Source organism: Glandiceps talaboti, chromosome 3 (genome assembly GCF_964340395.1).
Source record: "Glandiceps talaboti chromosome 3, keGlaTala1.1, whole genome shotgun sequence".
Lineage (NCBI taxonomy): Eukaryota > Metazoa > Hemichordata > Enteropneusta > Spengelidae > Glandiceps > Glandiceps talaboti.
Genome location: NC_135551.1, coordinates 21,935,874 through 21,948,502, shown reverse-complemented (window position 1 = coordinate 21,948,502; position 12,629 = coordinate 21,935,874). Strand labels below are relative to the sequence as shown.

Below are 12,629 nucleotides of genomic sequence, written 5' to 3'. Positions count from 1 at the left end.
TCACTGCAAAAAAACACCCCCTTACTTCTGAAGTCCAGGGGGTTTTACCTTCAAGGACACCTAATCTATACACTGCACGTATACTGTTTGCCCTAATGTTTGAATACTATTGTTTACCATAGCAAAAAAAGTACCCTTTTTTACGATTCCACGGACCTAGATGGCTGACGAAAAACACCCCCGGGCCTTTTCCGTGAAATTTCTAATAAGCATGTGTACCCGCTTGCCTGGGACTGCCACTACTGGGGTATCAACTCAGCTTGTGTTCCTTTAACTTGGATGATAATGTGATGAGATTGTGAGGCCATTTATGATCAAAACAATTTTATCTGAAAGGACTTGGATTTCATCTGGCTGTATACCTCAAGAATAGGGAACTTGCAAACCCGCCATGTTGAATGTTGCATCATGGGAAATGTGATAATAAATACTAATAAATTAGCATTGTAAACAATACTGTTACATTGTTTATAACCAGGAATGATCAATTCATAGTCACCCTGATCCTTGTGGGAGGTGAATTTTATCAGTAGCTCCAGATTAGTTATCATGATAACCACAGATAATCCCATAGTCCTTTGCATCTGAGCATGCTCAGTTTGGATTGCAAGTTCCCTATTAAAAAGTTGCAGATAGGTATATGGGTACACAGCTCAAGTTCCTAGGCAAGCACTCCATGATTCGTGAGTTGCGCCCCTTCCAAAGACCTTCCTTCCATACCTGCATTAACCACAGAGCCATCATCTTGTGTTTGACATGACCCAACACCCTGAGTTCCACTACATTCACCAGTTCCACCAACCAATGGTCCACATACATTAATCAGGTATGTATACTTATCATCTTGTATTCTGTAGTCACTACTTTTGTTTCTCAGAGGCAGAATGTCAAATTCATAGCCAAATCGTGGATCTTGTACTTTACAGTTGGAACCAACTTGTTGCTGGATAGTCAAAGAGTGAAAAGGTTACAGGTTATGGGTGAAAGGTCAAAGGTCAAATGCCTTGAGGTTTAGTCAGAAGTAATTAGTTGCTCTGAATTCAAAAGTTGAAAGGATTCAGGGCCAGATAAGGATCATAAAGTCAGCACATTTAAATCACAAGTGATTTACTCAAATGACAAATGAGTCACTCCACGATTGTTTTTCAGAGGAAATGCTTTCTCTGTATCATAAAAGTACATATAATTAAAAGTATTCACTATATCATAGGGACCTACCTCAAGTGGACAGGCACTTGGAGTTTCCCAGACAAACACATATTCGCACTCTGGTGTCTCTGTTTGGAAGATTGGTGCACCCTGTATATAGTAAAACAGTCATGGTGAACATCAATACAGTTGTGACTGATTTGCATATCATTTCATTAAGTCTAGAATATGTCAACGATTCTATGCGTTGCATATTTTACAAGGGGTATGCATTTGGGGTATTGCTTTATACATGTAGTCAGTTTTGAATGCCAATATTGTTGGAGAGGCAATTCTAATGAAAGGTCTAGAGCTAACACCATCCTAGCCTAAAGATAATTCAATTTCTCATTAGCATTATTATCAGTAGCAAAGTGATAACCAGCACTGAATAGCACTCCTAGTGGCCAAACTATACAATTCTTTTGTCTTTCTGGTAACTGCGTATTATGTATTGTGTTGACAGTACCTGTGTGGTAGAACACTCAAAGTTAATCCTTGTACTTCTGTAGTATTTACTTTGATGACACTTATCACCATTCAGATATCGGATACTGACAGATCCATCAATTCCGGCTTCCGGCATAGCTTGCACATATCCTAGATTAAAATTCTTTGTTGCATCACCACTGTCTGTTTGACATGCACCAATGGCACCTCCTAAACAGGGAAAATAAACCATGAAAAACTTTAAAATTTTGTAATCCAATTTGAAATTTATCTTGAAATAATCACATTAACCATTTTCTCCAGGTAAATTGATTTCTCTAAAAATAGAAGTTCTTAAGATCTCTCCATACTTTGATGTATCCAAACTTGTTCCTGGTCCTTTTGATGTAGTATAAAGGAATTGTGGGGTTTGACATCTTATTTTCAAAGAAATCGTTAAATTTTTGTACTATAGTTAATGCAAAATTTGGCAGCCATATTGGACTCTAAAATTACACCAGTTTGGCCTCTGTTTCAACACTATATATGGTGGCCATATTGGATTCTAAAATGACATCAGTTTGGCCTCTGTTTCAACACTATATATGGCGGCCATATTGGACTCTAAAATGACATCTGTTTGGCCTCTGTTTCAACACTATATATGGTGGCCATATTGGATTCTAAAATGACATCAGTTTGGCCTCTGTTTCAACACTATATATGGCGGCCATATTGGACTCTAAAATGACATCTGTTTGGCCTCTGTTTCAACACTATATATGGTGGCCATATTGGATTCTAAAATGACATCAGTTTGGCCTCTGTTTCAACACTATATATGGTGGCCATATTGGATTCTAAAATGACATCAGTTTGGCCTCTGTTTCAACACTTTATATGTGACCAATGATTTTTTTTCTTTACTTCATTACTATGAAGTGTGAGTACCTAGTGTCCATTACTATGAAGTGTGAGCACCTAGTGTTCAGCGCTGACATTATACTATAAACCAAGATACTTTCACTACTACAAAATTTTGCAATTTTACAGTCTTCAGTTAATTCTAAAAGACTATATTTTTACTAATTACTAGACTTGGTACATTGTGTTCATGTGCAACAAGGCATTTTAGTTACTACTTATTTTTGCGTTTTTTGTTTTCCAGCGAAGTTAGCGAAAATAAGTCTTTAGCGGAAATGTTCAGGTTTATAGTATTTTAAGTTTGTGTGTGACACTTCAATGTCTGTCACTGTTGGTGTAAATGTGGAGACAAACTTTGAAACCAATACTAGTAATCTATCAACACCTATGTAAACAGTTTTGTTTGTTCTTCTCTTGAAAAACCCCATTAAAAAGAAGATTTACCAGGACAAGTGTAGTCTTCGTTATCAGCTACATTCAATTGTTTACACACGTTGATATGATATCGTAAATGACCGTATCCGTCACGTGTATCAACCGCCTCCCAATTTCCAGTGTCACGTGCCAGGGGTGAAAGGTCATACTGATTACCATGCATATCTGAGACAAGACAATCCACTGCTTCGGGTGAACATGCTAGAGCGGTTTCAAATTCAAAGAAATACGTATTGTCTTCTGTCCTGACAAATTTGGGTTCACCAAGGGTGATGTCATGCTTGCAGCGGAATGTTATTTCTACACCAGTTAACGAACCTGTAGACAAATGATAGGAATATTAAGCTGTCAATATTAATAAATTCGTTCAGCATCTTACACTTATATATCACTCATCCATGTTTCAAGGGGGAGGGGTACTCCTGGACTAAAGACTCAGGTGCAGTCAGGGATGATTACTCAAATGGTCCTGCATGTGTTATGTGTTGCCAGATCTGGTTAACAGTGATAAAGACTGTGGACTGACTGGGAAAGCCTTGACAGTTCCACAGCAACATGATAGTGAGCGTGAATATAGCCCTGTCACATAGTCCTAAACCTGAATGAAACTCTGTAGAATTCTGTTTTTGTATTTGTGTATATGTCTGGATAAAATAAATCCCTGGGAAATGTTCTCAGCACAAACATTTTACAAAAACAAAAACAAAAACTTCTGCACCAATCTATATCCTATATATGTATGTATGTATGTATGTATGTATGTATTTATGTATGTATGTATATATGTATGTATGTATGTATGTATGTATGTATGTATGTATGTATGTATGTATGTATGTATGTATGTATGTATGTATGTATGTATGTATGTATGTATGTATGTATGTATGTATGTATGTATGGTATGTATGTATGTATATATGTATGTATGTATGTATGTATGTATGTATGTATGTATGTATGTATGTATGTATGTATGTATGTATGTATGTATGTATGTATGTATGTATGTATGTATGTATGTATGTATGGTATGTATGTATGTATATATGTATGTATGTATGTATGTATGTATGTATGTATGTATGTATGTATGTATGTATGTATGTATGTATGTATGTATGTATGTATGTATGCATGCATGTATGTATGTATGTATGTATGGTATGTATGTATGTATATATGTATGTATGTATGTATGTATGTATGTATGTATGTATGTATGTATGTATGTATGTATGTATGTATGTATGTATGTATGTATGTATGTATGTATGTATGTATGTATGTATGCATGCATGCATGCATGCATGTATGTATGTATGTGTGTGTATGTGTGTGTGTTTGTTTGTGTGTGTGTATGTATGTATGTATGTATGTATATGTATGTGTGTATGTATGTACATGTGTGTGTGTGTGTGTGTGTGTGTGTGTGTGTGTGTGTGTACTTTAACTCATAATGCTAATTTTTATTGATTACTTGACCTCACAGCTTGGCACAGAAATAAAACTACATGATATTAAAATATCTATATATAAGGTCCATAGTAGACAGATCAAAACGTTGCATTCATTTCCAATTTATCGTTCCAAAGTAACTATACTGTACTGTCCTATTCCTATTGTTGCCATGGGAACAGCTAGTATTTATATTAAGAATCTCCTTACCATCACTTGTACGTAGCCCAGCGTATTTCAGAGTAAGAGGACCATTAGAATATTCTAATTCTGTGTTGACACGTCCAATCACAGTACCCTGATTGCCATTCACTACACACGCTGATGTTAATAGATTTTCTCCATGGATAGCAGGACACTCTGGACCTGCACCAATCACTCCACCACAAATATTGATCTGAATAAATATATAACCAAATGTACTTCAAAGTGTTTGGGGTTTTTTTTCTCCTCTCTTTAATCAATAGGCAGTTAATATTGCTCACACAGATGTACAGGGGGTGGCTCAACTTGATATTTTTTGTTAAAATATAAACTACATTACATTAACATTTCTTTCATCTTAAATATGATAGGCTTGGATCCCCCTGATAGTATCTATTTGTAATTGTCTAAATTTAACTACATTACATTTTACGACATTCATTTAGTGTCCTAAATGTGCTAGGGTTGGCTCCCCCTGATATCATCAAACTTTAACTAGTACAGCATATTACACTGTCTATAATTTATTTTGCACCTTAAACTGCTAGGTGTTGGTTCCCCTGATATTATCTAAATATAACTACATTATATTTAGCATTTATTTAGTGTCATAAATGTGCTAGAGTTGGCTCCCCCTGATATCATCAAAATTTAACTAGTACAGCATATTACACTGTCTATAATTTATTTTGCACCTTAAACTGCTAGGTGTTGGTTCCCCTGATATTATCTAAATATAACTACATTATATTTAGCATTTGTTTAGTGTCATAAATGTGCTAGAGTTGGCTCCCCCTGATATCATCAAAATTTAACTAGTACAGCATATTACACTGGCTATAATTTATTTTGCACCTTAAACTGCTAGGTGTTGGTTCCCCTGATATTATCTAAATATAACTACATTATATTTAGCATTTATTTAGTGTCATTAGAGTTGGCTCCCCCTGATATCATCAAAATTTAATTACAGTATATTACAATGTCTAGCATTTATTTTGCACCTTCAAGTGCTAGGGAATGGTTCCCCCTGATACTATCTATATATAACTACATTATATTTAGCATCTATTTAGTGTCATAAATGTACTAGAGTTGGCTCCCCTGATATCAAATTATCACATAGATTACACTATCTAGCATTTATTTTGCCCTGTCAAGTGATAGGTGTTGGTTCCCCCTGATATTATCTAAATATACCTACATTACACTAAGCATTTATTTAGTGTCTTGAATGTATTCAGGTTGGGTTCCCCCTGATATCACTATCTTTGCTACATACCTTAAAGGTGCTAGGGTTGGGCCCCTCTGATTGCACACTGTAGTATGTGCCGTTTTTCTTGCGAAGTGGTTGTAAGTTGAATACATATTCAGAGTTAGGGTCCTTGACAACACAGTCGTTGCCCTCTGTGTCTTCAATGGGACATGCTGCATCTGTATTCCACATAAACGAATATTCACAGTTTCCTATCTTTTCAAGGAAATGTGGGGAACTAGACTGGGAAGGGAAAAAGAGAAGACACAAACTGTTAATTTCAATTCTTCGAATGTAAAGAACGCCAAACTATTCTAGTTTCCATAACATACATGGTCTATTTTCTCACTTTCTTGAAGGCAGGAGACAAGAGTAGTTATACTGAGCTAGTATCTGAAATTATGATGTTATAGTGGTTCGCAGAAAAAGTATGGATAGGTTCCTGAATTTTTTTTTTTTTTAAACAATGGTTTAATATACAAGCCTTCATATCATGTATCTGAACCGATGACATCATACATAGGGTAGGTTTCCTTGGTAACAATGCAAGCCTCGGTAGCAAAGACACAAAGTTGCTGACAGTATTTTACTGTGAAAAAGTAAACCTTGATGTGTCTGAAAACACAAGGTTACGGAAATTTACAATGAAAACCAGAATGTATCTGGAAAGATAAGAGTTACAGTGGTTTACAGTGAATGTCTGGATATGTTGCTGTGAAAAATTAGGGTTTTCAGTGGCTAACAGTGCCAGTCTGATACAAATGTAGTTCTCTGGAAAGACAAGTCTTAAGTTTATACAGTGGCCTTGGTAAATAACTATGACAGGTCTCTTAAAGAGGTGTATTTTATCTTAAGTCTGTATCATTTATCATAATAATACCTCACTTTTCTTTAACCAATAATAAAACAAGTTTACTCAGTTATCTTTTTTTTTTAAAGGATGTAAAAAAAAAATTTCTTTACCAGACTTCCTTTTTCACAAATGAAGTGGATTGTTGTCTTGGTTTCTTTTGGATTTCCATCAGTATCTGTACACGGTGATCCACCAGTGTACTCTATGACTAGATTACCAGGACTATCAATAACAGGTCCAGTAGTAGCACTTCCTAGATTAGATATACCCGCAACTTCCTGTAGTGACAAAACAAAGTGATGTATGTATCATGCCTCTGATAGTATAATAATAATAATAATAATAATAATCTTTATTTATACGGGATAGTTCTTTAAGTATATAAACACTTATCTCCCAAGAAGTCCAGTTAGGGCCATCCCTCATGGGTTCTGTGTTAATGCAGGAGGAAACCGGAGTACCCGGGGAAAACCTGTGTTGTTCGGTAGAGTTAAACTGAACAACACTCTTCCTACTTACAGCGTGGTAAATTTAATCAAACCCTGAATGGGGGGTTCAACCCCCGAGCGCAATGTTAAGAGGCAAGTGGTTTAACCACTCGGCCACCGACAACCCACATATTTTTGTCAGGTTTGGTTTTGATTAGTCTGAGTTGAGCCGTGTGGGTATTTTGATTATCGTCTCTCCCTCATGTCTAGCATTTCGCTACTAACATTTTACTTTCATGATGCTTTTAATGTTGGTTTGGTTTTTATGTAGTGCTTTATTCACTTTGTGTGCTCAAAGCGCTTTACAATTAATACCAAAAGTATGCACACACTTGCACTCAATTATCATGGAGTTCAGTCATAGTACTTGTCAAGTAATGAGATGTTCCACGAAATAAAATAGTTAGTTTCTGCCATTCTTAGCTTGAGACAGTTGAACAAACTTATTGTTGGAACTTCAGGGATAGATTATGTCTTAAAAGGATGATTTTTTGACATCGACAGTTTGGGTAATTGTTATTGAGTACTGTAGTATGTTATAGCTCACGTAGCAACTCAATGACTAGTACGCATGCGCATCCTATATACTATGCGATGTTTTCTTGGTGGTTTTACCCAAGGATGCATTGTGGTACAATGACTATGCATGCGTGTTCTATATACTATGCACATTCTCCACATTGAGGGCGCTATCTACAATATCATCATGAAGCAGCTGGTCACAAATGAATCCACCCTGAGCTGCGCAAGTTTATGGGATTTGCCTAGTTATGATATTACTGAGTGTTGACAACTCTAAACATGACCTAGAAATGTTCATCAGCTTGGTAAATCAAATGCGTTACATAGATTATAATGCACACTCAAGTAGTTCAAAGTTTTTTACATTGAGTTTTTAATCTGTCTTGGTTTACGAGACAGTGGTGAGTTGCTGTAATTATGGAATTTCATTCTGATGAGGACTATCGACCAAGACAGATCAAAAGCTCAATGCCAAAAACTCTGAACTGTTTTTGTTCATTAGGGTGAGGTTTTTTTTTTTTTTGTTTCTCATCTCCAATGGAATAGCCAGGCGGGTCGGGCGGGCGAAATAAAAAAAAAAGGGGGGCAAGAAAAAAAAATGTATTTTTTCAGTTCTATTCTCTGTCCTTTCTGTCCTGTTAGTCTCTATACAACTTCATTTCTCTTCTCTTTATTGAATTTCTTGTTACAAGTCTCTTGCCTTCATTTTAGCAAGGTTGACAAGTCTGTAGAACAACTTTGTAAGAAGATGATTAAATACTTATCATCCTGATGGGTGTATATATGTAGCCATGAACTATTGTGTGATTTTATCAGGAGCACTAATACATTCGTCCTATTAATCAAAGTGGCATTGCCATCGCTAACAATGTTTTCAAGTTATCCAATTTGAACTTTAGTATGTAACTTTTTGAAACACTTGCGTGATTGTCATCAGTGTGCTAGATGAATTTTCATTTATATAAACCATTACTTCTATGAAACATTTTTCTTCAGTGTGAACTTGTCAAAATAATCCACCAGATAACATGTAAACATTTCTAGAACTCAGAACCCCTTTGGGATTTACTGTTTAAAAGTAATTAAAAGTAATAATGTAAACATCGGAATGTCTTCAAAGGTCATGCATGTCATGGGTCATGAAACGCTGTGGAGTCGGTCATTTCCCTGACAATACAACTGATTTAAAGCTAAAAACTGGTCAAGAAATTAGGAATGCAGTATGACTTTTACCAATTTTAAGCATAATTTTGAAAATGATGGAAATATTCTGAGCTATTATTACATTGCAGCAAAATGTACCGTATGACAGTATTAATTTTGAGCCCTGTCCCTCATCAAACCTCAACGGCTTCAGCCATGATGAAAGACACATGCTGCTCTGACGTAACAAAGGGGTTGGGTGGGTGGGTGTGTGAGAGGGGGGGGTAGACGGCGGTGTTCTGCCAAGGTTTCCAACAAGTGGGGACACAGGCCCCTTGGTTCCAAAAAGTGGTGTCATTTGACAGGGAGTGGGGTCAATTATTATTGTCTATGAAATATTCATATAAATGATCTCAGACCACTATAGAGATACTGTGGTCTGAGATATTCCATTACGTATAGACCATTACCTAACTACATAAAAAAATTCCATTCATAATAACAGTTCCCAGTAAGCTTTTTTTGAAAATTGTGTACTACACATTACACCTTAGAAAAAGAAGGCAATTAAGATTATGTAATTTTAAGTTATATATATATATATAAGTATATATATATATATATATATATATATATATATATATATATATATATACATATATATACATATGAATGAATGATATATTGTTTAGAAAGATTGGACAGCCAGGTAGTCACAATTTTTAATCTGAATATCAATGAATAGCAGTGCTAAAATTTATAATTCCCTTTTTTCAGACAAGGACAATGAACATCTTCAAAATAAGTCACAGTGAACATATGATTGAATAAAAACTTTGAGAAATCCTAAACTTGTAACCACTTATTTCATTTTTAAAATTGTTAGTACACTGCTGTGTTTATCATTCCCTCTTCAAATTCATGACATTTTGAAGAAAAAAAATCCCTGACTTTAAAAAGTACCAAATGTGAACGAAAAACTTACAAATAATAGTCAAACAAACTTTAAAATAATTTATTTTTTTATTAATTAACCGTTACTGGCTGTGTATCATGATTTGGTCCTGCTATATCAAATGACAGCATAGTTACGTACCGTAAACTTGCAATGATAGTTGATACGGAAAGCTGACATTAGGTGTCCTTGAAACTCAGAACTTGAATCTTTAACTAAAACTATCAACAAAGTCAAAGTTGGGATGCTCTGTAAATATTACATTAATTTTTTTCTGATTTGCACAACAAGTTCCTTCTTCATGTCTGACCGGGCGCACATGCATCGTCCGTCTATAGTGGCCATGCATTGATTCAGTGCCCAACATTCACATGTGTCACTAGCACTGTCAACATCATGCAACACGATCCCCTAACACAGCTTTTTCGGAATCAAAATACACATGTACTCATTTAATTTAACCCATCAACAAATGAAAATCACAACCTGTCCCATAAATTTGGTTCACGAAGGCTTCTGTGCTGTGGCATGGCAGATAGATGTTCCGGTAGCAAGTTCAGTGTTTCGCACACGTCAGTGATTAGGTCAGAGGTCACGACAGTGACAGTAGACGAGAGACGTCCATTTCGACGTCTCATCTAATCCCTCTAATGTTTTAATTTGTAGATTAAGTTTATCAAAGTTGATCTTTTTGTGGCATTTTATATGTTAACAATAGAACTGCGTTGTCACTGTATCTTATATGATGTCAACAAAACTTTCCCTTACGCAGTCAGTATACTTCTTGTGGAATTCACGTCGAGTCAGAGCCTGGCCTGGTCCAGCCGTGGACTTAGATAATTTTGATGTCTGCCGTAAAATGAATGCGCCAAAGCGACGCAAGGTGGGAAAATTATTGCTTCATTTGTAATTTTAGGGGGCCAATGTCGCAAGGTCGTGGCCTCGGCAGAACTGGCCTAAGACGCCATGGGGAACCTTATAATGTTGCTGTGCTCAGGGGTCGGTCGGAAATAAAAACACTTTTTTTTTTCTGATGTCGGAGCTGCAAATTAGGGTCGGTCGGGAGATGAGAAACAGAAAAATAAAAAGGGCCGCCCTTATAACCTATGTAAATCAAGTCTAAACATGAACAGAAATGACTTCCTGTCATTCACCATTCAAAGTTTTGGGGTATTACCTGTTGCGTGACAGCACTGAATGTCTTCTGACATGTAGCAGCGTAGGGGTCACAGTCTGTTACAGGGTTGATGGCACGACACACATTTATATAGTATTTCTTCTTATTGTTTGGATCTGAATCATCAATGATAGACCAGTTTACATCATCCTCTGCCTTGCCAAGACTGTTGACAAGATAACAATCAAGATTTTATCAATACAGATACATTGTATTATCATGGCTAAATGTTGAGTACGGTATATATAGTGAGATTTATAGGTTGGATTCAGATGGCCATCTACTAACATTCCATGGATATTCATCAATCAGATATTATACACAGACAGACAGACAGACAGACAGACAAACAGACAGACAGACAGACAGACAGACAGACAGACTGACATACAGACAGACAGACAGACAGACAGACAGACAGACAGACATGATTCACATATTAAACCAGTCTTGGGAACATTTACCATTCGTGTTAGTTTCATGTTAATTATCTCTGTGTTTGTATCTTTTCAGTGTTATGTGTGTTTGAATCTTTTTAAGTGCTACCTTCTTTTTATCAGTTTTTACATTTCACTTGTATTATCTTTCAAATGTTTGATTCAATTGTTGCTTTCTTTCCAATCTTAAATTTCCAATTTTATTCACCTCTCTTTATGAGTGCACATGGAAAGCCAATTTACAATCACTTTTATGTAAGTTATAATAAAATTATATTACTATTATTATTACATGTACACCATTCTCTAACAAATACAGCCACACACATACACAGACATGGGTACACAAAAAACACAAACGTACTGACCCATCTTACCATTGCAGAGAAAGACATACCTTGACAGATCGTACTGTTGGTGTGTGCCAGGATCAGTTACAATACATTCTACAGGCATAAGTGGACAGGCATACTTGGTGTACCATTTAAAGAGGTAGGCATGATCACCTTCATCAACATATTCAGGCTGTCCAGGGTCTGCATCCTCCTTACATAGGAAGGCTATCTCAGTCTAAAAGAAAGAGTTGACATTTTATATCAAATGATGAAAACTAATCTGCATAAAGTTTCAGTCTAAGTTCATAACTTTATCTTCATTTTGCACCAAGAAATACTAATAGCTCATCAAAACTTTTTGCCGGGTACCCAACAATTGTTAATTCTATAATCCTTCAGTTTGCTTTCTAATTTATTATTAGTCCCTATAGGGAATCACAATTACAGCTCAACCTAAGAGTCCTTAGAGATTCGACGTCAGAATATATGTCGCAAGTTTGCTTCCCAAGTGTTAAAACCAGACCATAAACTCAATCACCACGTTCCAGCACTTATAATTTCAAAAGTACCTGACAAGAAATCGTAATGTTAGGAACTTTAAAGTAAGAACTAAATGGAAAGAACTCAGTCCAGTTGTTTACTGTGTCAATTTGTTGCAAAATAGTGTGTCTTGTCATTGTAAGTTGTTTTAATTGTAATGTTACCACACTCTTTAGTTGTCAGCAGTGTCTTTGACCTTGATGTGCTTGTAACCATGGTAATTTGACCATTGGGTCACAATGTTTGGAAATATACCGTTATTATTATTTCTGAAGCGCTGCAATTT

General features: G+C 35.9%; 1 protein-coding gene across 1 annotated transcript in view; it reads right to left on the bottom strand.

Moving 5' to 3' along the window:
• The window catches only part of LOC144432953 (cation-independent mannose-6-phosphate receptor-like), a 47,044-nt gene that overhangs the window by 21,264 nt on the left and 13,151 nt on the right, over window positions 1-12,629 (bottom strand). Inside the window, exons 13-21 of the mRNA XM_078121266.1 lie at window positions 11,866-12,038; window positions 11,032-11,197; window positions 6,857-7,024; window positions 5,921-6,136; window positions 4,645-4,831; window positions 2,986-3,294; window positions 1,658-1,848; window positions 1,219-1,299; window positions 721-943 (exon numbers count right to left, since the gene is read on the bottom strand). Of these exons, the coding sequence (XP_077977392.1) occupies window positions 721-943; window positions 1,219-1,299; window positions 1,658-1,848; window positions 2,986-3,294; window positions 4,645-4,831; window positions 5,921-6,136; window positions 6,857-7,024; window positions 11,032-11,197; window positions 11,866-12,038 (1,714 nt within the window). The remainder of the gene's footprint in view (window positions 1-720; window positions 944-1,218; window positions 1,300-1,657; window positions 1,849-2,985; window positions 3,295-4,644; window positions 4,832-5,920; window positions 6,137-6,856; window positions 7,025-11,031; window positions 11,198-11,865; window positions 12,039-12,629) is intronic.